This window comes from Cyprinus carpio, chromosome B22 (assembly GCF_018340385.1).
Source record: "Cyprinus carpio isolate SPL01 chromosome B22, ASM1834038v1, whole genome shotgun sequence".
NCBI classification, from domain to species: Eukaryota; Metazoa; Chordata; class Actinopteri; order Cypriniformes; family Cyprinidae; genus Cyprinus; species Cyprinus carpio.
The window spans coordinates 18,992,762-19,017,796 of NC_056618.1; the positions used below are offsets into that span (position 1 = coordinate 18,992,762).

The window sequence follows — 25,035 nt, forward strand, 5'->3', positions numbered from 1 at the left end:
TTGTGGTAAACCAATTCAACCCTTGACATGACACGTATTACTCCTTAGTATGTACAAACGTACATATATATTTATATACACTCACTGGCCACTTTATTAGGCACACCTTGCAAACATTCCTCAGAGACTTTGGTCCATATTGACATGATAGCATCACGCAGTTGCTGCAGATTTGTCGGCTGCACATCCATGATGCGAATCTCCCGTTCCACCACATCCCAGAGCTGCTCTACTGGATTGAGAGCTGGTGACTGTGGAGGCCATTTGAGTAAAGTGAACTCATTGTCATGTTCAAGAAACCAGTCTGAGATGATTTGAGCTTTGTGACATGGTGCATTATCCTGCTGGAAGTACAGTAGCCATCAGAAGATGGGTACACTGTAGTCATAAAGGGATGGACATGGTCAGCAACAATACTCAAGTAGGCTGTGGCGTTAACAATGCTCAGTTGGTACTAAGGGGCCCAAAGTGTGCCAAGAAAATATCCCCCACACCATTACACCACCACCAGCAGCCTGAACCATTGAGACAAGGCAGGATGGATCCATGCTTTCATGTTCTTTACGCCAAATTCTGACCCCACCATCTGAATGTCACATTTTTCCAATCTTCTATTGTCCAATTTTGGTGAGCCTGTGTGAATTGTAGCCTCCGTTTCCTGTTCTTAGCTGACAGGAGCGGCACCCAGTGTGGTCTTCTGCTGCTGTAGTCCATCTGCTTCAGGGTTGGACGTGTTGTACGTTCAGAGATGATATTCTGCATACCTTGGTTGTAACGAGTTGTTATTTGAGTTACTGTTGCCTTTCTATCATCTCTAACCAGTCTGCCCATTCTCCTCTGACCTCTGACATCAGCAAGGCATTTTCATCCACACAACTCACTGGATATTTTCTCTTTTTCGGACCATTCTCTGTAAACCCTAGAGATGGTTGTGCGTGAAAATCCCAGTAGATCAGCAGTTTTTGAAATACTCAAACCAGCCTGTCTGGCACCAGCAACCATTCAAAGTTCAAAGTCACTTAAATCCCCTTTCTTCCCCATTCTGATGCTTGGATTGAACTTCAGCAAGTCGTCTTCACCACATCTAGATGCCTAAATGCATTGAGTTGCTGCCAAGTGATTGGCTGGTTAGCAATTTGTATTTTCAAGCAATTGAATAGGTGTACCTATAAAGTGGTCTGTGAGTAGCCTACACTGTATGTGTGTGTGTGTGTGTGTCTTATAGACACTTTCCTCTAATGTAAGTTTACTTGTTTACTTTAATAAGTTTTACCACCTCCGTAAAAAAACCTAAAAAAACACTCACCTACCCATAAACAAACAAAATCAAAAAAAACAAAAGATTCAAATGAGTAAACCCACCACCAACAAAAGCGGTTTTAAGAAGTCATGACTCGAAGGGAGTGGTGATGCACGAAAGCGGTGACTGAAAGTGTGTGAGAGGGGAGAGAGTGCAGGCGCGGGCCGAAACCCGCGCGCCACAGACCGCCAGACATACATCCGCCTCAGAGACGAGCGCTGGACTCGGTCTGGATGAGGCGAGCTATGCGGGCGGGAGTGGAAAGATAACGAATGAGACACTCCCTCATTAGGGTATGAGAAAAGAGCTGCGAATGAGGGCTACGACAGGTACGAAAGTGAGAGAGGAATGACAATAGGAGAGGTGAAAGACAAAATAATTATGCACATGGAGCATAAGGAACACGATCTTGTAAGTGTGTAATTGTACCTCACCTTTGTACGGTGTGTCTGGGACATGTAATCACAGATTCACATGACTCGAAAACATTGTAATTACATGCCTTTGGGCTGGTTAAAGTGTACTTCACTAGAATGGGTTGGTAATGACGCTAAATTACTGGGAAAAAGTAAAAGTTCACACTGTCACGGCCAAAAATCTTGCGAGAGCGTTTCCCCCCCATACCTGAATCATTACCTGAGTCACATTTTCCTTCAAAACTTTAATTTGGAGCTGGATTAAAAGGGCATCCGTTTCATTGTGCAACTCATAGCTTTCAGTCACGTGACCGGCGCGAAGACAAGGGCGAGGGCAAAACATCCATAGAACTGCAGGACAAGCCTGTCAGTTTCCCGTCTGTTTCACAGACGCAAATATTTAGATCATCTCTCAAAAGAATGAAACAAAGGTGTGTGAACAAAATGCAAGTTTTGGCCAATTGCAATCCATATGAAGCAATGTTTCAATCATTAAACAGTGCGACAAAACGCTCAAAGTGCCTTAATATGTTTAAAACAGTAATATGAAAATATCAAATTTAGTCATCTCTATATTAGTGATGTGAACGCAATCCGCTTATTGGTTCAGTGTTTTCCTTATAACGGTTTTCTATGGGAAAGCATTTAACGTGAAACTTTGCATACTGCGTTTATATTCTGGGTTCATCTTGCCTGTAGACAATAGCTATACATCATCGATAAGGTGTTTACTGAATTTCGCGGTCAGTGGAGCAGAGCTTCGTTTTGTCCTCCAGGTGGGCGTTCTGAGGGTGTGACGTCACGTGAAAACTATCAATAGCGGTGTTGCATGATCGGTGACTAAAGTATGGCTTGTTTTATTGTATTCAGTTAAATCATGCTTATATTCCTCATATACGTTCACATCTAGTCATCAAGGGTGTGTAGTCTACTGACATTGATAGTGAACTTGTGGCTTTTAGTAGCCTTCTCATTCTGCACATACCGAACAGGGCAATAAACCTTATCAGATACGGTCACGCTCACTGCACAGGTGGAAGGGAAACCCTTCATAACAACTTTCATTTAAAATGTTACTACTACATTTTAACAAAACTTGACATAAAGCAACTTAAAATAAGCATTTATATATATTAAATGTAATAAATTGTTATACTTTGTATTTTTATATATTGCATTATTATATATTATACAAAAATAGCATTAGACCAATTTTAGTTCTTTTAGTGAAAAAAGTTCTAATTTTTTTCACATTTGAAATGAACTACAAATATTTTATTTAGTCTTCATGATGTGTGGTTATAAAGGCGGCATGTATTAAAATGCTAGAATAATTGGTGATTAATTATGGCATGTCACACCGCAGTACTTATATAAATTATATAAAGTAATACCTTTGACAGTATGAACTGCTGACCCTTTTAGCTTTATGTAATGTTAAACGGCTGTTATTGTTAGCAAACGTTATAAAGTGGTACTCTTTTGTTATGTCTATCCTGACCCATCAAACCTTAAATTCTGGGGAATTAACCTAGAATTAATGTTTATTCATAAAATCTTGACGATCAGGTTAGGCGTGCCCCAGGGCTTCGTCCTGGGCTATTTTACAGACGCACCCTGGACACACCTGTTCGATGCTTTTCCGATAATCATTGCAATAAATAAGCTAAAATAACCACACCCCCAAGGTCAAACTGTATAAAAAGATCATTGGCTCTCCAAAACCATTAAGCAGCTGTCAGAGGTGTCCAGCAAAGCGCAAAGGCAACAGGAACGGAAACCATGACTCAGGTTATGCTCTTTTTCACGCAAGAGCTTGTCCGGCTCCAGCTCTCGTCCCTTCACCTCGCTCTCGCTCAGCGGTGGATACTCCAAGCGCATCGCCGTCGGTCATGCGCCAAGTGTCTACGCAGGTGCAGGGGGCTCCAGCGTGCGCGTCTCTTACGCACAAAATAGCAAGAGCGGTTTCGACCTGGCCAGCGCGCTCGGCGGCGGTGACAATGGCTTCGGTGTGTCTTTCAACGAGAAGACCACCATGCAGAACCTCAACGACCGTCTGGCGAGCTACCTGGAGAAGGTGCGCTCCCTGGAGAAAGCCAACGCGCAACTGGAGTTCCAGATCCGGGAGTGGTACGAGAAGAGAACCCCCGTTTCCAGAGACTACAGCCACTATTACGTCACAATCGAAGACCTGCGCAAAAAAGTGAGTAATTTTACATTACATACCTATAAAATTTATATTATTTGAAACGTGAAAAAGGAATATATTTCAATGAAAAGTAAACTACACTACTCATGACCATAGTACTATAACCGTAATATTTTATTGACGTAATACAGTAAATTAATAAAACTAAAACATAAAAATGAAAGATGATCAATCCCTGTAGTCTGCATGTCTATATTGGATAATAATGTCACCGGTGTTGTTTTATATATATTTATATAAAATATTTTATATATCTAAACTAGAAATGTTATCTTGGCAACTGACATAAAGCAAATTTATGTAATAAGGTAACTACAACTAAATAAATCTAAGAAATAGAAAGTAATAATCTATATGCACATGTTTTAGAACATGTATACAAACTATATTATGGATACATAAAAATATATATGGAAATATATACAAGAATGTAAAGGTCAGGGAGTTTCAGTTCTTTATCTGTTTATCTTTAGATCGCTGTCGCCACCCTGGACAATGCCAGAATCATCCTTCAGATTGACAACGCCAAACTGGCAGCCGAGGACTTCAGAGTCAAGTTAGTACAACAAAAACCTCCACCTTCTAATTCCATCATTTAAAACCTCTTTTCATGAAGTTAATATAACTTTAATATCACGCTCCATTCTAGTAATTAAGTAAAAAAAAAACCCAGCTTAAACCAGTCTAGACTGGTAAACCAATCTTTCATTCCCAGCAAGGGTTTCCCCTCATTTTATGAGCTTGTTAATGTCACACTCCACATTTTGTCACACAACACTTGTGTTTTTCTAGATTCCCAACCTAACCATTGTTATTCTTGGTGGCTTCAGGTACGAGAATGAATTGGCCATTCGTCAGTCCGTGGAGGCTGATATCGCCGGTCTGAGAAAGGTTCTGGACGAACTCACCATGACTCGCTCAGACCTTGAGATGCAGATTGAAGGTCTGAAGGAAGAGCTTATCTACCTGAAGAAGAACCATGCAGAGGTGAGATCAAAAACGTTTTATGGCCCTCTAGGCAGGGCAAACCCGGTGCAGTGAAGCAAGATGATTACCAACTAATCCACCAAACCGATTATCTTCTCCAATCAAGCGTAGTTTTAAAAATTAGGCACTATTAGAAACACTAGTCCTGTAATTAAATGTTACCTGAAGCATTGGAGATCAAAGCTTCAAGGTGCGGTCACATTTACCACACCCGTGCAATTGGAAATTTTGCGTGAAAGCTCATGTAAAATTTCTACCACTAGGGGGAGCTTTATTTGATTGAAACTGCATAGCCAGACCCCTAATTATTACTCTCCACTCAAATTCCTACTAGTTTTTATTATGAATGTTAAAAAACATATTTCCTGCTAGCTGCATCTAGAGGGAGCAATTTGCAACTATTTTGCGAAATTGCGCTAGTCAAAGATCAAGCACGTCCATCTCCTACAATATCAATTGCCACTTTTCAGAACAAACCATTCTTCTGAAAATGTGCAGTGTAGGAAAAGGTGCATAAGCTAACAGCTATATCATTGCTCTGTAGGAACTTGCAGCTCTTCGCGCTCAAATGTCCTCCAGCAGCGTAAACGTAGAGGTTGACGCTGCACCTCAGCAAGACATGGCCCGCATCATGGAGGAGATCCGACACCAATATGAAGGCGTCATCGAGAAGAACCGCAAAGATATGGAGTCCTGGTACAAGGTCAAAGTAAGTGTTTGTTCTTATTCTCGATGGCTAAAACATACACAATCATCCAGACACTGACCTCAAATCTCTGTCCCCACAGTTTGACGATCTGAACAAGCAGGTAACCACCAGACAAGAAGACATCACACTGTCCCGCAGTGAAATCAGCGAGCTTAGGAGGACGCTTCAGAGCCTGGAGATCGAACTACAGTCACAGCTCAGCTTGGTAAAAGTCTTTCTTTCTCTTTGCAATTCATACTAACATTTCCACAACCACTTGGGGGGAGAATTTTTTTTATCCAACATTCACTGCCACACCCCTGTTTTTATATTCTATGCTCTAATTTCTACTAGCATTGATCAATAATGTTTAAAAAATACATTTTGCAATAGCTGCCTCTAGAGGGAGCCACTTACGTAATTTATTACGCACCCTCACCGTTCTTCTATGCTTTATGATTTGACAGAAAGCTGCACTGGAAGGCACACTGGGAGAGACGGAGTCACGGTACAGCATCCAGCTCAGCCAATTGCAGGCCGTCATTAACGGTCTTGAGGCGGAGCTTTCTCAGGTGCGCATCGACATCGAAAGACAGGGCACCGAATACAAACTGCTCCTGGACATCAAGACCAGACTAGAGTTAGAGATTGCTGAGTACAGGAGACTTCTGGATGGAGAGGGCATGCAGTAAGTTTTTACAAATAAACAAACGAACGTTGTCTTTATAAAGATCACAAAGTTGTACGATATTTATTTTTCTTTTTTTCTTACAGTACACAGACAGTCAAATTTGTAGAGATTGCAACTCCTCCTCCTCCCAAGCGTAAGTGTTTTTAATGGGTGTCCTTTTTTTGGGGGGGGATCTATTATACATATTAAAAAAATTATACTACATGAATCAATTTAAATTTAAATACAATTAAAACGTTGATAATTAGATGCATTTGTGTAGCTTTTAACTTTTTTTTCCCTCTCCAGCCGAACCTGTGGTTACCAAGCGTGTTCGCACAGTAATCGAAGAGGTGGTTGATGGAAAGGTCGTTTCTCGAACAGAGGATGTTGACGTTGAGGTCGTGAAGAAGTAAAAATGACAGCAACGAGATCCACGAAGCCGGCATGAATTTTCAGTCTCAGTACGGCTGATTAATTGATCCCTGTTCAACATCTCATGTGAAATTCCAAGAAAAAAATAAAAAGACAAGCTGCGAAATTAAATGTGTTTGTTATTTCATTCCTGTATGAGTAGCAGGTCGATATTTATCAAAAACAACACTGAAAATAGAAGTTCGAGCTGTATTATATTTGATTTGACGTGTGTCACAAGCCCCAAAAGACGAGTCAGCTTAATTAAGCACAATTTCAAAAGGTACGTCAGTAAGAAACAAAACAGTCTATACAAAACACGTACTCGCTCTCTCACAAACATACAAACACACAAACACAACTGGGAGATGTACAAACATGACATACAATTTCCTGTGTACTTTTCTGACATTTTAAAAACATACTAAAACAAAAATAACCACCATTATCTTTTCAGAACACTTTTAATATATAACATTGTATTTACAAGTATTTCACATATGACACTATGTAGTTAAGAGCCCCCCACCCACCCCACAGGTGTCCGTATTTGACAAAATGTTCAACATAAATAATTAAACCGCACATTTTTCCCCATCACACAATTACAGTATAAATTCTACAGTAGCACAGCTGACTACCACAGTCAGTTGCAAAGTGCTGTCCTTTTTTCATTCGTTTTTTTAGTTAAATACAAAAATACCACCACTTCCGACGCAACGTCGGTAGTAAATTTCTAGCTGCGGCGCTATAACGACGTACACTGAAGCAAAATCGGCTCACATTCAAAACGGTGGGCGTGATTGGTCCTTAATGCCAAAAACATTTGTGCAATGGCACCGAAAATCATTGTATGGGGGAAATGATCATAAAAACATTCGCAAACAATTACGATGGTCCGGAGTGTCACATTAAAAACATTTTGCTCCATAATTTGTACGTATCTTTTCTCTTCAGAATGTAGAAAATGATAACTAAAAACTAAAAATGTTTAAATTTAAATTTATTGATCGTTAAATTAAATTTTGCCAATGAGTTCTGTAAATGCCATCATCTCTACAGTCATAGCAAGAACTAAATGACCACCTTTTGAGTATATCGCAGGTAATTTCTAACAGGTAACTAGTTAAAGAAGAGGAGATATGGATAAGCATAACAAATCATAAGCTGAATTTAAACCGGTATCTTCAGAGAGTGGTGGAGATACTTTTTCTCAACGAAAAACACAAAAATATTCATACAAGATGAACAATTAAAATCTGTAGGTAATTGGTTTCTTACAGTACAAGTTTTGTAAATTTGATCGTAAACATGGAAGAAGATTGGTAATTGTGAATATGTGATGTGATATGTTATGCTAACCAGAGAGAACGCTAGACTAAACCGTACATTAAACATTTCATTTGCGTCAATACCTATCAATTGAGTAATCCAGTTTCCGCCAACAAAGCTAATGTGAAATTCACCGCTTTATTTTCTAAATAAAATGTTTCAAAGATCTGGCAAACATGGATCTGAAAGAAGAACAGCTGCCTGATGCATATTTAACGATACAAACGCCAGCCGTTACGTACTACACGTAGCCTTGCAATAAGTAGCGATTAGCCAAAGCGACACACCAATCAGTTTTAGAGGCAAACAGCTGTGAAATTTGGCAGCAAGAAACATCTTTACCATGGCTCATTTTCAACGCAGCTGGTGGACTGCTAATTTCGCTAAATTTAGAGAGAACTGTAACAATACCATGGAAACTTTATTAAGTAACGAAAGTACTTTACGAAAGTCTAAGTACTTCAGGAAAGACTATCTTTAAAGCGGCAGGGAAAAACTAATTAAATGTGTATCCTTAAAAGTTTTTTTTTTGTTCGACAATTTAAAAAAAAAAAGTATGTTAACAATTTTAACTTATGTTTCAAACATAAAAATTACAGTCGGGAAAAGGGAAGAGAATGGACAGAGCACCTGTTGCTTTCAAGTTCACTGTTAAAAACCCCCAAAACAAATAAATAAAACATAAAACGTGCTGTCGTTAGTTGCAAGAGTTAATTCTGACATGGACTGTGGCTCATTTCAGCTTTTGGCACAAAAGCAAAAGCAAATTCCTTTCTCTAACCCAAATAAGTAAAATTATAAACAGTACCCAACTCATCAGTAACCTGGTACTTTGTTTATTTTTTTAAAACAAAAAAAAAAATCCCCTAAAGTCATTGTTTGTCGCAGTAAAGTGCAATAGTGCTTTTTCGTCTGTATTCTAGTTTGCAGGCGGTCATGTCCGCTGCCTTCCAGCAGGGGGCGATAGCGAGCTGAGCGCAGATCTCACTGGCAGTAGTTGTAAATCACAGAAGAACCTCAGAAACGTTGAAGGACGGTGTTCATTCTTCCTTTTCGACCGGAGGCTCAGTCTTGCACGGCTTTACGATCTCCTCATCGTAAACTTTCAGAATCGCTTCACAGACAAAACGGTACTGGCTCTGAAAACAAACAAAATGAATGTGAAGTGACTCAGATGTTTAATGAATAAACAAAACTGCATTTACAAACAAACGCAATAACATTTGCTTTTACGCAATCTTTGAAAGTCTGTTTTCCAACATGAAAGAACTAGTCGTTGGATTAACCAAAATTTGCTTAGTTTGTAGCGTCGAATCTTAGATATTTTGATACTTAATAGCAAGTTAACTAAATTGTTTAGAACTCAAAATTGTTTTATGGGAAAAATATCGATACACGAGGGAAGAATTAATCATTCGATTAGTTTGCAAAATTTGTAGCAAGGAATCTTAGATATATATGAACTTTGTTTGAGTTACTTAATAGTAATTCAACTAAATTGTTCCCGTAGCACATGATACAACTATAAATTGCTTTGGGGAAAAAGCATTTGCCATTAATGTGCATCTGAACGTGACGTTAACGGAAGCGGATCAATTCAACGCAACTAAATTAACTAGTTTGATACAGTTTTTAGACAGTCTGTCTGTATTAATCCACTGCTATAAATTGTTTTTGGAAAAAGCTTTTGCATTTAAATGCACATCTACATACTAAACGTAACATTACCTGTCAATCAAACAGTCTCTTCCCATCTAAGTGGGCGGTTCTTGGCCAGAAGGAGCTACAATGTGTAGTAGTCTACTCACAGGAGTCTGGATCATCATGGCACGCTGGTCTCTCATGGTTCTGACAATGTCCAAAGGATACACCGACTGACCATTTTCTATCAAACACATCGCTGTCTCCATGGTGATAAGCACCCCGGTGCGACCAATCCCAGCACTGGAAGAAAAAGGGGTGGAGTTAATAAACATTTTGTTCACCATTATGGTGTTTTTTCTAGCTTATGAGATGTTGATTGTGGATACTGTCAGGACATTTTTTAGGCATGACCTGCAATGAACCACTACAGGTTCTGGTGCGTCCGCTCTTTTGCTGCGTACTTGACTGACAAAGTTCAAGAAGTCTGATGAATCGTCCGGAACACCGTGATCAGGCCATGCCAAGTACTGCATCTGACAAATCAGCCTTTCTTCTTTACTCTGAACAAGATTCCAGACTAATATTAGCACAGAAATCTATTTACACTAAAAATAATAAACATTTTAAGAGATACGTCACCTCCAAGTGTGTAAGCGTCAAATCTCTGAGCAGGTATGCAGAGTTCCCTTCCTCTGACACACATGTAACCTGAAAGCCTCCATAGGTGCCACTTGCCGAAACGTTTGGCCAGTATTGATGACATTTCACCTGAAACAGAAAATGTCAAGATATATCATATCTTGGCAAAATCACTGATAGAATTCAGAACACAACCACGTGGAGGACAAAAGTAAAGTTAAAAGTTACAAAAAGGCATTTTCATATCATTTAACTTCCAGAAAGTGATGTAATATAAGTGAACATATTAAAAGACAAGTAATGTAGGGCGGGACTTGATTTATCTGTCAGGATTTGATTGGATTGTTTGACTTTGGAACACACTAAGCCAAAAGTTAATTGGTTAATATTTAGGCCCTGCCCTCAAGGTCATAGTTATATTAACAGAAAGGAAAAGCAGTTGATAAATTTTTACAATTTGATTATAGAAAAAAATAATACAGTTAGATGAGATTATTAAAGGCATTAAAAAAAACATAAGAATAACAAAGCAATGAATCTGACACATACGTATGACCAGGGAAGTAATTTATTTGTAACTTATTTAATTAATTCATGACATTTTGCAATTAAATTTCTTTTTCTATGAATTTTTTGAATTTTATTTAATTAATTTTATGCACTTTATTTTGAATGTGATTAATCGCGATTGATATATCTATATATATATCTATATAACACGTTTTATATTTCTATTATTTTATTAATTTTATATATATCTATATATATATATTATATATATACACACATAATATATATATATATACACACACACACACACACACACACACACACACACACACACACACACAGTGGATACAGTTAAAATCATACTTTATCTGAACATATGCACATAAATATTTCTTAAATATATATTCATTTACCTGTGTGTATATATATATATATATATATTATACACACACAGTTCATACACATATTATGTAAAAACAAATGTTTTTTTTTTAATGTGATTAATTGCAATTAATCGATTTGACAGCACTATATATATATATATATCTATATATATATATATATATAATATATATATATATATATACACACACATACGTATACACACACATACATACATATGTAGCAATAAAATCTAACCACATAAGGCCAGCAAAGTAGTTAATTTATCATTAACTGAATTATTAAATTTAAAAATTTTAAAATCACTAATTGCTGATGTTGACCACTTGAAAATAAATAAAAATATAATATACATAACACATTTTTTTTTTTTTTTTACTATTTGTAGTTTACAGAATTTCTCAATTTTATTAAAGTACTAACACAGTTTAATATATATTCATTTAAATAAAAATATTCATACCCTCCCACCCCAAACCATCTTCCAGAACACAAACATAAATATCTTCATACCCTGCCACGTTCAACTTGTGTCGTGAGCATGACCACTAGGGTGGCGCTCTGTTCCCACACCATCTGCCAGAAGTCAGAGCAGGTCCCAGGAAGAGGCCCTTGACAGGCAATATACCGCTTTACTTCACCTTTACCTGGGATTTCCATCTGAAAACACACAAATATAAATAGATGACAATTTACTAAGCACAAAACATTGACAAAATAACTTTTAAATAACCATAATCAATGATGAATGCTCACATTGATGAAATTTGCATTGATATAATCGTCAGTCCCCTTCAACACAACTCGAGTGGTGTCATCTGTGTCACAAAATAAACAGGTATGAGCATCCAGCTAATCATGAAGTCCAAAGCAAACGCACGCTGTGTGTACTCACATGGAGAAATGTCCCGATAGCGGTTTTTGGAGACGTTTTGTGGCAATCTGGCGCAAGACATGAACATCCCAGGACGTTTCCTGTACAGTTGCTGTAAAAAAAAGGAAATGTTTAAGCGAACAAAATACAATTTCTGCCTAAGTTTTAAACAAAAATAATATGACTTTTTACTGTGTGTTACTGTGCAATATCAGCAGTTTCATTTTCATAGTGATTATTTTCATTATGATAGTTAATAAACAGGCTAAATTAAGCTTGCGATTAGTTCATGACAATAAAACAGCAAGCTCAGCAAACAGGAAGTAATTGAGACAGTCTGAAACGAGCAACAGGAAATTATGCAACTAAAATGTAATGCAGCCGACAACCCAGTGCTATGTAAGATTTCTAGATGTAGATAGCAACACAATCAGAAATGAAAATGAAAATGATATGTGATACACACACACACACACAAATATACACACACACACATACATAAATATGTTGTCTAACTTACATCAAACTGTGCAGCCACAGTACCGCTGGACAGCCCATCTCTCAGCAGCTGTATGCAGGATCTCAAACTATCGGCCTCTGAGTGGCTCAGCTCCAGACCGGACATCTCCGGAATATACTGGAAATCTGGCTCCAGATCCAGCTTCTCCTGCTCCTCGTCCACGTCATAGATGGCTGAAGGAAAATGAAGGAAAGAAAGTTAGTGCATTTTAGATTTCACATATAATTGAAACTACTTAAGTTTCAAATTTGAAGGCTCGTCCGGACGGATCGTACCATTGGGCCTGACGAGCAGGATGAGCTCTCCTGATTGGTCCTCACAGCTGGCCTTAATTAGCATAACCACATCATCGTGAGTGTGCTCTGAGATATCACGACCGTTAATCAGCACCACCTGGTCGCCCTCGTTGAGGCGCGGCATACACATATCAGCCTGACAGAGGTCAAAGGTCACAGGTGATAGGTGAGGGCCATATAGATCACAACGAGAAGTCCAAAATCAGCATTTAATTCAGTCTGTCTAAATAACAACCTGAATTTCAAATCTTTCAGACTTCATTATTCCTGTCTGAGGGAATGAAATCAAGAATCAACCATCGGGCTGAGCTGCAGTTTACTGAAGCGCCTCGTGACTTTAACGAGACTCATGTCACCTGACATAAAAACACACATCATCTGATCTCTGACAGATGCATGAACTTACCGGAGTTCCTGGAGCCACACGGGACACTATGATGGGCATCCTCTGATCAGCGCCACCCTGTGGATGAAGAAGAGATTTATTAACATATAATAACGTATATTAATACATGCTTAAAAATAAATAAACACATTTTAGTAGGAAAAAAAAGAAAGAAAAGAAATTATGCACACACACACACACAGATATATATATATTTATTATTTATTATTATAATTATATAAATAGTATTTATACATATTTTACAAAAATAATTATTATTGTGGTCCTTCTTAGTACTGTATACATTACATAATTAAAAAATTAACATATGCTGTATAAACAATTACAGAATTTTATATATATATATATATATAAAAAAAAAATAAATAATTGAATAAAGAGAGAGAGAGAGAAAGAGAGATTTATATATTTTTATGTTCTTTTTTAAATAATATATAAATTATTAATTGAATAATATATAAAAATAATAATTACTGTGGTTATTATTATAATTATGTACATTTTAATTATAATTTAATAAAATAATCTAAAACTGAAAGTATTTTTTTATTACTTTAATTTTATTTAATAAATATACAGTAAGGTTTCTGTCATTTTAAATATGTAATTTTATATAAACAATGAAATATTGTTATTATTTATTTTTGTGCAATTTTAATTATTATATATTATGTTAAACATAATTATAAACATGTTGATATTTGATTATGATTACACATTTGTCATTTAAATTTTATTTGTAAAATGACAAATACAACAATTTTAATATATCATTAAAAGCTAGCGTTAAATAGCAGACAATCGCATTTTATGTCATTTGCTACATCTAAACAATTCTAGATACTGAATCAACACGAAGAAGATCATTTTTTATGATTTATGATATTCGATTTCAGCTTCCAAAAAGTGCAACTGTAGTTGGATAATCAAAAACGCACCTTAACATTAAATCCAAATCGTCCGTTTTCATCCGGCCTCATTTTAATCAGAACAAGATTATCATGAGGCACGGCTCCATTCTGTGGAAAAAAACACAAACAAATCAAACGATGAATAAGAAATGAACAAACACAAGTAGCATTTATGCGTTGTAAGAAATGGTTTTTTCCTCACCATGCTCTTTCCTGAAGGCTTCGCAGGTACGTTGTATAGCTCGCTGAGGTGCTCGTCCAGCTCGTGCTGAAGGTTGAGAGACTGCGATCTGCCGTTGTGGGTCAGAGGGTCTCTTCTGGACTGTTTTGGGGGCAGAGCCGGCGGTCTGCTCGTCTGTCGTCACAATCAGGAGACCTGGTAAAACATTCATACAAAAAATAAATTCATGAATACACAACGTATTGCATTTGTGGGTTGTGTAGCTTTGAGAGGTCAGAGCTGGTGTTAGCCGCAAGATACATCAAATAAATACATAACATAAATTAAATGTTAATGAATATATAAAAGTCTGGGGGAAAAACACTCCTGTAAGAGTCTATGTTAGGATTTGTATGATGGAGTATTTGTGTAAGTGTTTTGCGCCATCTACTGCATTTTAGAGAGAAACAAATATCACACCTCCTCCAATTAAATATAGAAACAGACTGTGGAAACATTACAGATAAATAGTATGCAGATTTTATTCTTTTAATAATACAAATTTTCAAGGATGCACTTATTAAAACCTGTCCAATCGGTTTTTTAATTTAGATGAAAGAATTGCCTATTATAAATCCTGTTTACAAATGCAAAAAGGAAACATTTTAAAATTAAAAAATTGTAAATTAAAAATGTATATTATGTATATGCATATGTTATCATTTTACATATTCTCAAGCTAAACGAAATGAAATAAAATACTTAAAAAACTTAAATCAATAGATTAGTGTTAGGTATTACAATATTATTAATGTACAGTATGAATTATTGATAACTACTCATTTGACTTGAAAGTTGAATAGTTACAATTAATAAGCTGAGTTTCTCTACTATAAGAAAATTCTCTTAAAATGTTAAATCTGGTACTACCCATTAAATTTAATAATAACTATGTGATAAATGACTTAAACTTCCTAAGCTATAAACTTAAGCATTACATTTAATGTAATAGTTTCACAAAAACAAGTTTTTATGAATTAATTCAAAAAAAAGTAAATCCTAGTGCAGCAAAAAACTAAGCAATAAAATCTGTAATGAATTGAACAGTTAAAACAAAAATAAAAGTTAACGTCAATAGCAAGTAATTTTTTTTACTCTTACACACTGTAACATTTTTATTATAAGCTTTTTTTAAAATGCATACTGTATATTCACACTTTTGTTTGTTTTACAATTTTTAGCACTATATTTTTCGAATAAACAAACATCCAAAATTAAATATCCATACTGGCTCCTTCATAAATAAGAGAAATTCTTCTGATTATTATTATTATTATTATAATTATTTTTTAATTTATTTCTTAATTTTATTTTTACGGCAAAATTATAGATATGACAAAACTCTGACCTCTCACATATCTTTTCACTTATGAAATTTTCATAACTTTTCCAGTTGTGCCATGATTTCTAGACTAGGATTTTTGCCCTTATAAACAGCAATTTCTAGCAGATTAAATATTTTAGAGACAAGTGTAAAAGGTAGACAATTTTTTCCAAGCCATAAAAATTAAGTTTTTAAACTATATAAAAAAATATTTTTTAATTTTTTATTTAAATTCCCTGATCTAACTTTTTTTTCCCATAACTGTGGGAACCTTGTCTGTAAGGCAATATAAACTGAACTGTAAACCATCCAAGGATCATGGGTAAGATGATCTGATTGCCCTCTGATGTCCCCCATTTTCAGACTTTTTTATAAAACTGGTGTAGCCTAGGCAAACAACGATGATTTATGTTCTGTATGTAGCAGGAGGCATGAGCAGTGCTGTATATCTGCTGGGTATTTATCAAAGATTTCCAACAATTCATCAAAGCTTGGCGTATTTGCTAGCATAGCCAAGGCGAAGAGTATTAAGAACCCGGGACTGTTGCTCAGAGAGAAGCCATGTCTGCGGACACACACACACACACACACACACTAGGGTCTCATGTATGAATGCTCAGATTTCAAGCATGAAAGCCCCTGCTGCTCTGCAGCTCTACAGACATGCTCAGGGCCCCGGCCTCCAGCGACATTACTTACATAATAAAAACAAACTATTGGCAGAAAAAAAAAAATATGCCAACTTGCCTTAGAATGAAGACCAGGATTGTTTGGACTGGCAGGGCTGAAAGGTGGGAGTGAGATATACCGATTTCGTCTTTCGTGGTTAGTTCCGGTTCACGAGTGTGCTGGGCTTGTGAGCATTTGAATAGCTGACCGTAGTCGGAAAATGCGTGCATAGAGTTATTAACATGGTTTGCATATAAAAACAGTGGAAAGAATATGAAGCAGTTAGTGTACAGTTTGCAGAGATCTGCTTTAACATACCAAATTCGTGACTTAACGTCAACACTCAAACATTGGTTTTTAAAGAATATACTGTATTTTTTTTCAAGCTTAGACACTAATAGATTAAATTAATGAAATCTAATAGGGATGTCACGATTAAATCAACTCATGAATTTTATTTGTAAAATGAACAAATACAACAATTTTAAAATATCATTAAAAGCTAGCGTTAAATAGCAGACAATCGCATTTTATGTCATCTGCTACATCTAACAATTCTAGATACTGAATCAACACGAAGAAGATCATTTTTTATGATTTATGATATTCGATTTCAGCTTCCAAAAAGTGCAACTGTAGTTGGATAATCAAAAACGCACCTTAACGTTAAATCCAAATCGTTCCGTTTTCATCCCGGCCTCATTTTAATCAGAACAAGATTATCATGAGGCACGGCTCCATTCTGTGGAAAAAAACACAAACAAATCAAACGATGAATAAGAAATGAACAAACACAAGTAGCATTTATGCGTGTAAGAAAGTGTTTTCCTCACCATGCTCTTTCCTGAAGGCGCAGGTACGTTGTATAGCTCGCTGAGGTGCTCGTCCAGCTCGTGCTGAGACTGCGATCTGCCGTTGTGGGTCAGAGGGTCTCTTCTGGACTGTTTTGGGGGCAGAGCCGGCGGCTGCTCGTCTGTCGTCACATCAGGAGACCTGGAAAAACATTCATGCAAAAATGAATTCATGAATACACAACGTATTGCATTTGTGGGCGGTGTAGCTTAGAGGTCAGAGCTGTTAGCCGCAAGATACATCAAATAAATACATAACATAAATTAAATGTTAATGAATATATAAAGTCTGGAAAACACTCCTGTAAGAGTCTATGTATGATTTGTTTGAAGGAGTATTTGTGTAAGTGTTTTGCGCCATCTACTGCATTTTTAGAGAGACAAATATCACACCTCCTCCAATTAATGTAGAAACAGACTGTGGAACTTACAGATAAATAGTTATGCAGATTTTATACTTTTAATAATACAAATTTTCAAGGATGCACTTATTAAAACCTGTCCAATCGGTTTTTAAATTTAGATGAAAGAAAGAATAGCCTATTAAAAATCCTGTTTACAAATGCAAAAAGGAAACATTTTAAAATTAAAAATTGTAATTAAAAATGTATAATGTATTTGCATATGTATCATTTACATATTCTCAAGCTAAACGAATTGAAATAAAATACTAAAAACTTAAATCAATAGATTAGTGTTAGGTATTACAATATTATTAATGTACAGTATGAATTATTGATAACTACTCAATTTGACATGAAAGTTGAATAGTTACAATTAATAAGCTGAGTTCTCTACTATAAGAAAATGCTCTCAAAATGTTAAATCTGGTACTATCCATTAAATTTAATAACTATGTGATAAAACTTAAACTTCCTAAGCTATAAACTTAAGCATTAAATTTATTGTAATAGTTTCTCCAAACAAGTTTTTACGAATTAATTAAAAAAATAAATCCTAGTGCAGCAAAAACTAAGCAATAAAATCTGGAATGAATTGAACAGTAAAACAAAAATAAAAGTTAACGTCAATAGCAAGTAATTTTTTACTCTTATACTGTAACATTTTTATTATAAGCTTTTTTTGTGCTTAAAATGCATACTGTATATTCACACTTTTGTTTTGTTTTACAATTTTTAGCACTATATACGAATAAACAAACATCCAAAATTAAATATCCAATACTGGCTGATAAATAAGAGAAATTCTTCTGATTATTATTATTATTATAATTATTATTTTTTAATTTATTTCCTTAATTTTATTTTTTTATGGCAAAATTATAGATATGACAAACTCTGACCTCTCACATATCTTTTCACTTATGAAATTTTCATAACTTTTCCAGTTGTGCATGATTTCTAGACTAGGATTTTTGCCCTTATAAACAGCAATTTCTAGCAGATTGAATATTTTAGAGACAAGTGTAACTAGACAATTTTTTCCAAGCCTAAAAATTAAGTTTTTAAACTATATAAAAAAATATTTTTTAATTTTTTATTTAAATTCCCTGATCTAACTTTTTTTTCCCATAACTGTGGGAACCTTGTCTGTAAGGCATAAACTGAACTGTAAACCATCCAAGGATCATGTGTAAGATGATCTGATTGCCCCTGATTCCCCCATTTTCAGACTTTTTATAAAATGGTGTAGCCTAGGCAACAACGATGATTTATGTTCTGTATGTAGCAGGAGGCATGAGCAGTGCTGTATATCTGCTGGGTATTTATCAAAGATTTCCAACAATTCATCAAAGCTTGGCGTATTTGCATAGCAGGCGAAGAGTATTAAGACCCGGGACTGTTGCTCAGAGAGAAGCCATGTCTGCGGACACACACACACACAGGGTCTCATTATGAATGCTCAGATTTCAAGCATGAAAGCCCCTCTGCTCTGCAGTCTACAGACAGCGCTCAAGGCCCCGGCCTCCAGGACATTTACATAATAAAAACAAACGAGGCAAAAAAAAAATATGCTGTTAGAATGAAGACCAAGATTGTTTGGACTGTCAGGCTGAAGGGAGAGATATCCGATTCGTCTTTTGTGTTGTTTAACTGTGGGTTGTAACAGTTGAATGTGCCGAGTCGAAAATGCTGAATAGCGTAAAATTGTTTGCATTAAACAGTTGAAATGAATGAAGGTTAGTGTACAGTTTGCCTGATCTGCTTAACATACAAATTTAGACTTACTCAACACTCAAACATTGTTTTTAAAGATATACTGTATTTTTTTTTTTCAAGTTAGACAACTAATAGATTAAATTAATGAAATCTAATAGGGATGTCACGATTAAATCAACTCATTATACTATACAAAAATTTTCTAAATTTAAATATACCACTATAATAATAAAAAAATATAAATTTAATGTGTCCTTTTATTATTGCTAGGAAAAAATGCTGCACATTTCTTTGTGATATTGAAATATAACACTATAATAATATTCTAATATAGCACTAGCATATTATTGCTCTTTTGTTGGTTTTGATTGCTTCTATTGTCCTCATTTGTAAGTCGCTTTGGATAAAAGCGTCTGCTAAATAACAATATTTAAATATAATGTAAATGTAAATAACAAAACTTAATTGAAATGTTTAAACAAGCCCCAAATGAAATAAGTAACACAAATAAAAGAAATCTCTTCATATAAACAAATAAGGCTTTAAACATTAAACAAACAAAATTAATACATACATGCAACAAGCAGTTTTTAATCTAAATTAGATAGTATAATTTCGAAATTTGAAGCAAAAACAGAATGGTTTGACTTCAGTTTTGTGAAACTATTCAAAAAAAATATCTGCATGAAACAGAAACAGCAGACGAGCTGAACAGGATGCATATTCACTCTCTGCCAGCAGGTGGCGCTTAAAGCGTTTCCTTGGTTTCCGCTGTAAACAAAGCAGCACTGCACTTATGAACTTTAATATGCATTATACAGAGGCAAGATGAAAAAATACCATCTAAACTTTTCTAAAGACAGTAAGTTCCCCTATAGTCTCAGCCTCAATGAAAGCTGCCATGGATTCCAGACTGACGGCTGAAGGTCTGGCAGTGCGAGACTAGTTTCTCTCAGACATACATGATATAAACTCCTACCCCTAATTGAATCGCGATTTGTTTAGCATCTCTAACAATTTGAATCGTGACATATTGGAATCGATTTTCAACCGGCTCGTGGTTAATCGTTACATCCCTAAAATCTAATAATGAAAATAGTCTGTAATTAATCAGTTAGCTGGGTCTTATACTGTAGCATTTATATCTTCAACTTTTTTTTTTCCCACAAACAATGAGCCTAATAAAACATAAGCAAATCAATACGTAAGAATGGTTTTATGAATTATTAACTAAACTATAGGACTGCAAAAATTATGTGAACAAAAAAATCATAATAATAAAAACTGCCAATAAATTTTACTATTGTCTATTTGTAAATAAAAAAAAAATAATTATGCGTAAACTACAAATTTACTCATTAATTTAAATGCAATAGTTTGTGTAAACATTTACGATTAACTAAACTACATGACTGCAATAATTTATTAGGTGATCAAATAAATAAAAACTGGCATTAAATTTTACTATTATAGTTTCACTGTAAAATCTTACACAAACTATAAATTTACACATTAATTTAAATGTGATAGTTTGCGCAAACATGTTTTTGCGAATGATGAACTAAACTACACGACTGCAATAACTAGGTGATCAAATAAATGAATAATAATACTGAAAATTGACAATAAATGTCACTAATGATAAACTGAAACATTCTAACACAAACTATAAATTTACGAATTAATGCGACAGTTTGTGCAAGCGTTTTCAAGAATAATTAACCAAACTACAGGATGTCAATAACTATATTGTATTGCAAATAAATAAATAATAATAATAATGCAAACTGCCAATAAATTTTACTGTGGATTAATTGTAACAGTCTTATTTGTTACTATAAACTTACACATTAAATTAAATGCGGTAGTTTGTGCAAACATGTTTTATGAATGATTAACTAAACTACAGGACTGCAACAACTAGGTGATTAAATAAATAAAAAGTAACAGAAAAATCACCAATAAATATTACTATAGATTAAATGTAATGGTTACACAAACGTGTGTGCAAACATAAGTGTCACTACTGAAACTGAAACAATCTTATGCATAAACTATAAACATACAAATTAATTTTAAAGCGACAATTTGCCCAAACATGCTTATACAAATGATTAACTATACTACAGGGCTCCAATATCTAGATATTGCAAATACATAAAATTAAATAATGCAAACTGTCAATAAATGTCACTATTGATTCACTGAAACATTCATTCACTAAACTATTAACTTACTAATATGATAGTTTGTGCAAACTAAACCACATAAAATCACAAACTAAAAAAAAAAAATTAAAAAAAAAATAAATTAAATAACAAAAATAAACACTTTATGTGAAGGACTACAAAAAAAACAAAACAATAAAAATTACTACGAAAACTATTACTCTTACATTGTAGCATTTACATTTTAAATGCATTGCACACAAAATGTACAGTGTACACTTAACAAAACTAAACAAAATCTAGCACTGATATCATTGTCATATTTGAATAATGAATTTTAATTGGACCTTACTTTCTTCCAATTATTTGCATACTGAATTTTGTTCAAGCTATTCATGCTTACATCTACTGAATTTTGAACTGAACTATGAGTCGTCTACCACCACATTTCACCTTACAAGCACAGCCATTTCTTTTCATAATCAGGTCAAAAAAGAGATAAGAAGCAAGACTCTTTAAAACTCTAATCTTTATGTAGAACATGAGAACTCCACATCAAAGAGCAATCGATGCACATGATGAATCGAAAGTGAACTGGACAGCCTAGATCTGGAAATTCTGAGATTGAGAAATGAGATGGCATGATCTGAGAAAGGAAATGCGTGGTCGCAGATTATTCCAATGGAAAATGGTGCTGGGTTTATCAGCATAAATTCAATCAGTTGTGCCACCGTAACACACTGAACTGTGCCCACCACAAAGCTGAAAGCAATTTCCCCTAGTTCAAATGCTCGCCGTTTCTCAAACTGAAATGTGTGTGAAAAGAGTGTTGAACCACGAACGTGTCATTTCGTCAGAGGTGTGTGGTCTCACAATATTAAACCTCAGGTTGCCAGTGAGTGTGCGCATCTACTGTGTGGTGCTAAAATAAGAACGACGTTTCACAGCGGAAACTTTGATGACTCAAAGTGTCAGTCCAGCCCTTGTGTGCTGAAAACGCATCACTGGGTAGATCAGAATCTAGAATACAAATAATAAAATTATCCAACTGCACATGACAGGATTATACCAAGTAGAATTTTTTACAGGAAACACACAGGCAAACATAAATACCATGTGGATGTTTCAGCATCATAACATTTTGCTTAGTAGCTGCACTGGGGGTACATTCATGTGGCTTAATTTCACAATAGGCTGAAACAAATAATTAAAAAGTTAGGGCTGGAACTACTAAACCACTGAAAATTAATGTAAATATTGACTGTTTTTACACCTACAATATAATAAACATTTTAAACACAAAATGCACAAAATATAAATACATCATATTTAATTTTTTTTGATTTACAACAACAAAAAAATTTTCACATTGTACAAGAAACACATTCTTAAACACAATTTATAAACTTGTGAATTAAACTAAATTAAACAGCTTTTCTTTTTTTTTTTTTTTTTTTTTTTTTTTTTACAAATGATTAACAAAATGTTAGGGCTACAAATACAAAGCAATAAAATCTATAAATGTATACATATATATTTTGAACCTTTTTAGACGAAATTTATAGTGTAAATGTACTTTTTTTTGTTTTACAACAATCAATTTGCCACACTGTACAAGAAATACTGGAGATAAAATTAGCTTTAATTAATCAATTTAAAATTATCATTTAAAAAAAAGATAAAAAATAATTGACAATCTAAATGGTTTAAAAGTTACAAATTTTACTGTAAGAATGTTCAGTATTAAAAAATGCTACATTGTCATATTCGCATACTGAATTTTGATTGTTTCTCTCCCGAGTTATTGAATAGAATAAAAGTTTGTGATAATGAGCACAGTTTCACGTATATTGACAGAAAGTTCGAAACTCACGGTGTCGAGTCCAGGCTGATGCTGTTGGCCTGTGTGGAGGATGCAGACTTGTGATTGGTGAATGTCTGGCATGGCGAGTCATCGATCACGTGATCAACTAGGTGGCCAATGGAGGAAGGCCTGACCCGCGCCCCGTCTGTGGCGAACACTGAGTTACTGCTGAGCAAAGAAAGAAATTAAAAACATAAATGGCGCGTTAACCCACAGACTGGATGAACTTGCTTTATGTGGGTTAATTTGTGAGTGTGTGTAAACTCACTGATCGGGCGAGTCTGGTGGAGAGCGGTTCGGCAGACTCTGAGTCTCCAGCCGGTCGTCCGAGAGGGAATTCCTGCTCACGGTCTCCCAGTCCAAACCACTCATCAGTCTCCTGACCAGAGGCTTGCTTGGCGACCTGGAAACACATTCGATTCACAACAGATCCATCAAACAGAACCACAAGAAACAATGTACAATTCAATTTCTAATAGGGGTGCATGATAAATATCGGCCGATAATTAATGCGCATCTCGTCAGTAAAGCAGTTTCTCTAATCAGTGGTAAATTCCATCAGGTGCGTGTAGTAACAGCTGCTCTATGTAAAATCATGCACCTGATGGAATTTACCGCTGATTAGAGAAACGGCTTTACAGACGAGATGCGCATTAATTATCGGCCGATATTTATCGTGCACCCCTAATTTCTAATGTAAAATTTGATACCAATTTTCGCATTTGTAAAAAATTTTAATCAATACTGCTGTGGCATTTACTTAAACCAACATTGCACATTTGACGTTACGTAACAATTAGAATTACAATTGGTAATCTTCATAAACTTTATTACAATTTATTTGACAGCAAAAATGTCGGAGAAAGTGACCTTTACATATAGTTTACAAACCATCACTCTTTCACAAGGTTCATTTTACACATTTCAAAAGCAAGTCTGTGATGAGCAAACACTAGTTTACAAACAAACAATGCATTTGCTGTTACGTTTATTACTACTGAAAACCTTAAACGTTTTATAGCAAAGTGCCTTGTAACAAACATTTCAATTTCAAACTTGATTTTCCTCAATTTTGCGATATTTTATAGGAAAACAACGAAAACAAAGTTAGCATTACAACAACACTAGTTTACAAACAAACACTCTTTCCTGTTACGATGTTCATACACATGCTGTGTCTAACAACTATAAATAAAATATCAAACCTGTTTTTTTCATATCTGAATGTTATTCTCTTTTCTGTTACGCTAAGCTACTCTTTACTCACTAGATTATTGTTGTTGCACAACATATCTTTCCATTTAGGCTGTTTGCTGTTGCTACTGTACTTCTAAAAACTTTTAATAAATTGCCAAGAAACATTCCTGAAAATTGAAGAAAGGAATCTTAATGAATTTCATACAAATATTTAGGAAAAAGGTACCAATTTTAACCCAGTCTCCGTTATTTTTATATATATATTTTTTTAGAATTTACCTTAACCAACATTTTACACAATGTTTTTTTTTTTTTTTTTTTTAGATCGTCAAAACAACAAACTAACAAGCTTTTCTGCTACTATGTCTAAAAACCTTGAACATCTTCTAACAGGGTGCCCTGAA

The 25,035-nt window shown here is 35.0% G+C and overlaps 2 protein-coding genes across 3 annotated transcripts in view; one reads left to right on the forward strand and one right to left on the reverse strand.

Moving 5' to 3' along the window:
* The first annotated feature begins 3,429 nt into the window (after positions 1-3,429).
* Positions 3,430-6,811, forward strand: LOC109047303 (keratin, type I cytoskeletal 17-like). Its single transcript, XM_019065005.2, has 8 exons — positions 3,430-3,919; positions 4,399-4,481; positions 4,756-4,912; positions 5,457-5,621; positions 5,701-5,826; positions 6,068-6,288; positions 6,375-6,424; positions 6,580-6,811. Exons 1-8 carry the CDS (start codon positions 3,752-3,754, stop codon positions 6,684-6,686), a joined length of 1,077 nt encoding a protein of 358 aa, XP_018920550.2. The 5' UTR covers positions 3,430-3,751; the 3' UTR covers positions 6,687-6,811.
* LOC109047300 (tyrosine-protein phosphatase non-receptor type 4-like) overlaps positions 5,460-25,035 on the reverse strand; it is a 45,477-nt gene continuing 25,901 nt past the window's right edge. For both annotated transcript variants that reach the window (XM_042749890.1, XM_042749891.1), the window contains 14 exons: positions 23,703-23,837; positions 23,444-23,602; positions 17,265-17,424; positions 14,246-14,326; positions 13,308-13,364; positions 12,881-13,037; positions 12,606-12,778; positions 12,107-12,197; positions 11,968-12,029; positions 11,725-11,871; positions 10,300-10,428; positions 10,072-10,220; positions 9,825-9,960; positions 5,460-9,155 (listed from right to left, as the gene is read on the reverse strand). In XM_042749890.1, the coding sequence (XP_042605824.1) occupies positions 9,057-9,155; positions 9,825-9,960; positions 10,072-10,220; positions 10,300-10,428; positions 11,725-11,871; positions 11,968-12,029; positions 12,107-12,197; positions 12,606-12,778; positions 12,881-13,037; positions 13,308-13,364; positions 14,246-14,326; positions 17,265-17,424; positions 23,444-23,602; positions 23,703-23,837 (1,735 nt within the window). In that variant the 3' untranslated portion in view covers positions 5,460-9,056. The remainder of the gene's footprint in view (positions 9,156-9,824; positions 9,961-10,071; positions 10,221-10,299; positions 10,429-11,724; positions 11,872-11,967; positions 12,030-12,106; positions 12,198-12,605; positions 12,779-12,880; positions 13,038-13,307; positions 13,365-14,245; positions 14,327-17,264; positions 17,425-23,443; positions 23,603-23,702; positions 23,838-25,035) is intronic.

Bases quoted from the DNA above. Each gene is read 5' to 3' on its own strand.
- LOC109047303 (XM_019065005.2), top strand. From the start codon at position 3,752: ATGCAGAACCTCAACGACCGTCTGGCGAGCTACCTGGAGAAGGTGCGC. The intron at 3,920-4,398 runs GTGAGTAATTTT...GTTTATCTTTAG, and splicing joins TCGAAGACCTGCGCAAAAAA to ATCGCTGTCGCCACCCTGGA. The intron at 6,289-6,374 runs GTAAGTTTTTAC...TTTTTCTTACAG, and splicing joins CTGGATGGAGAGGGCATGCA to TACACAGACAGTCAAATTTG.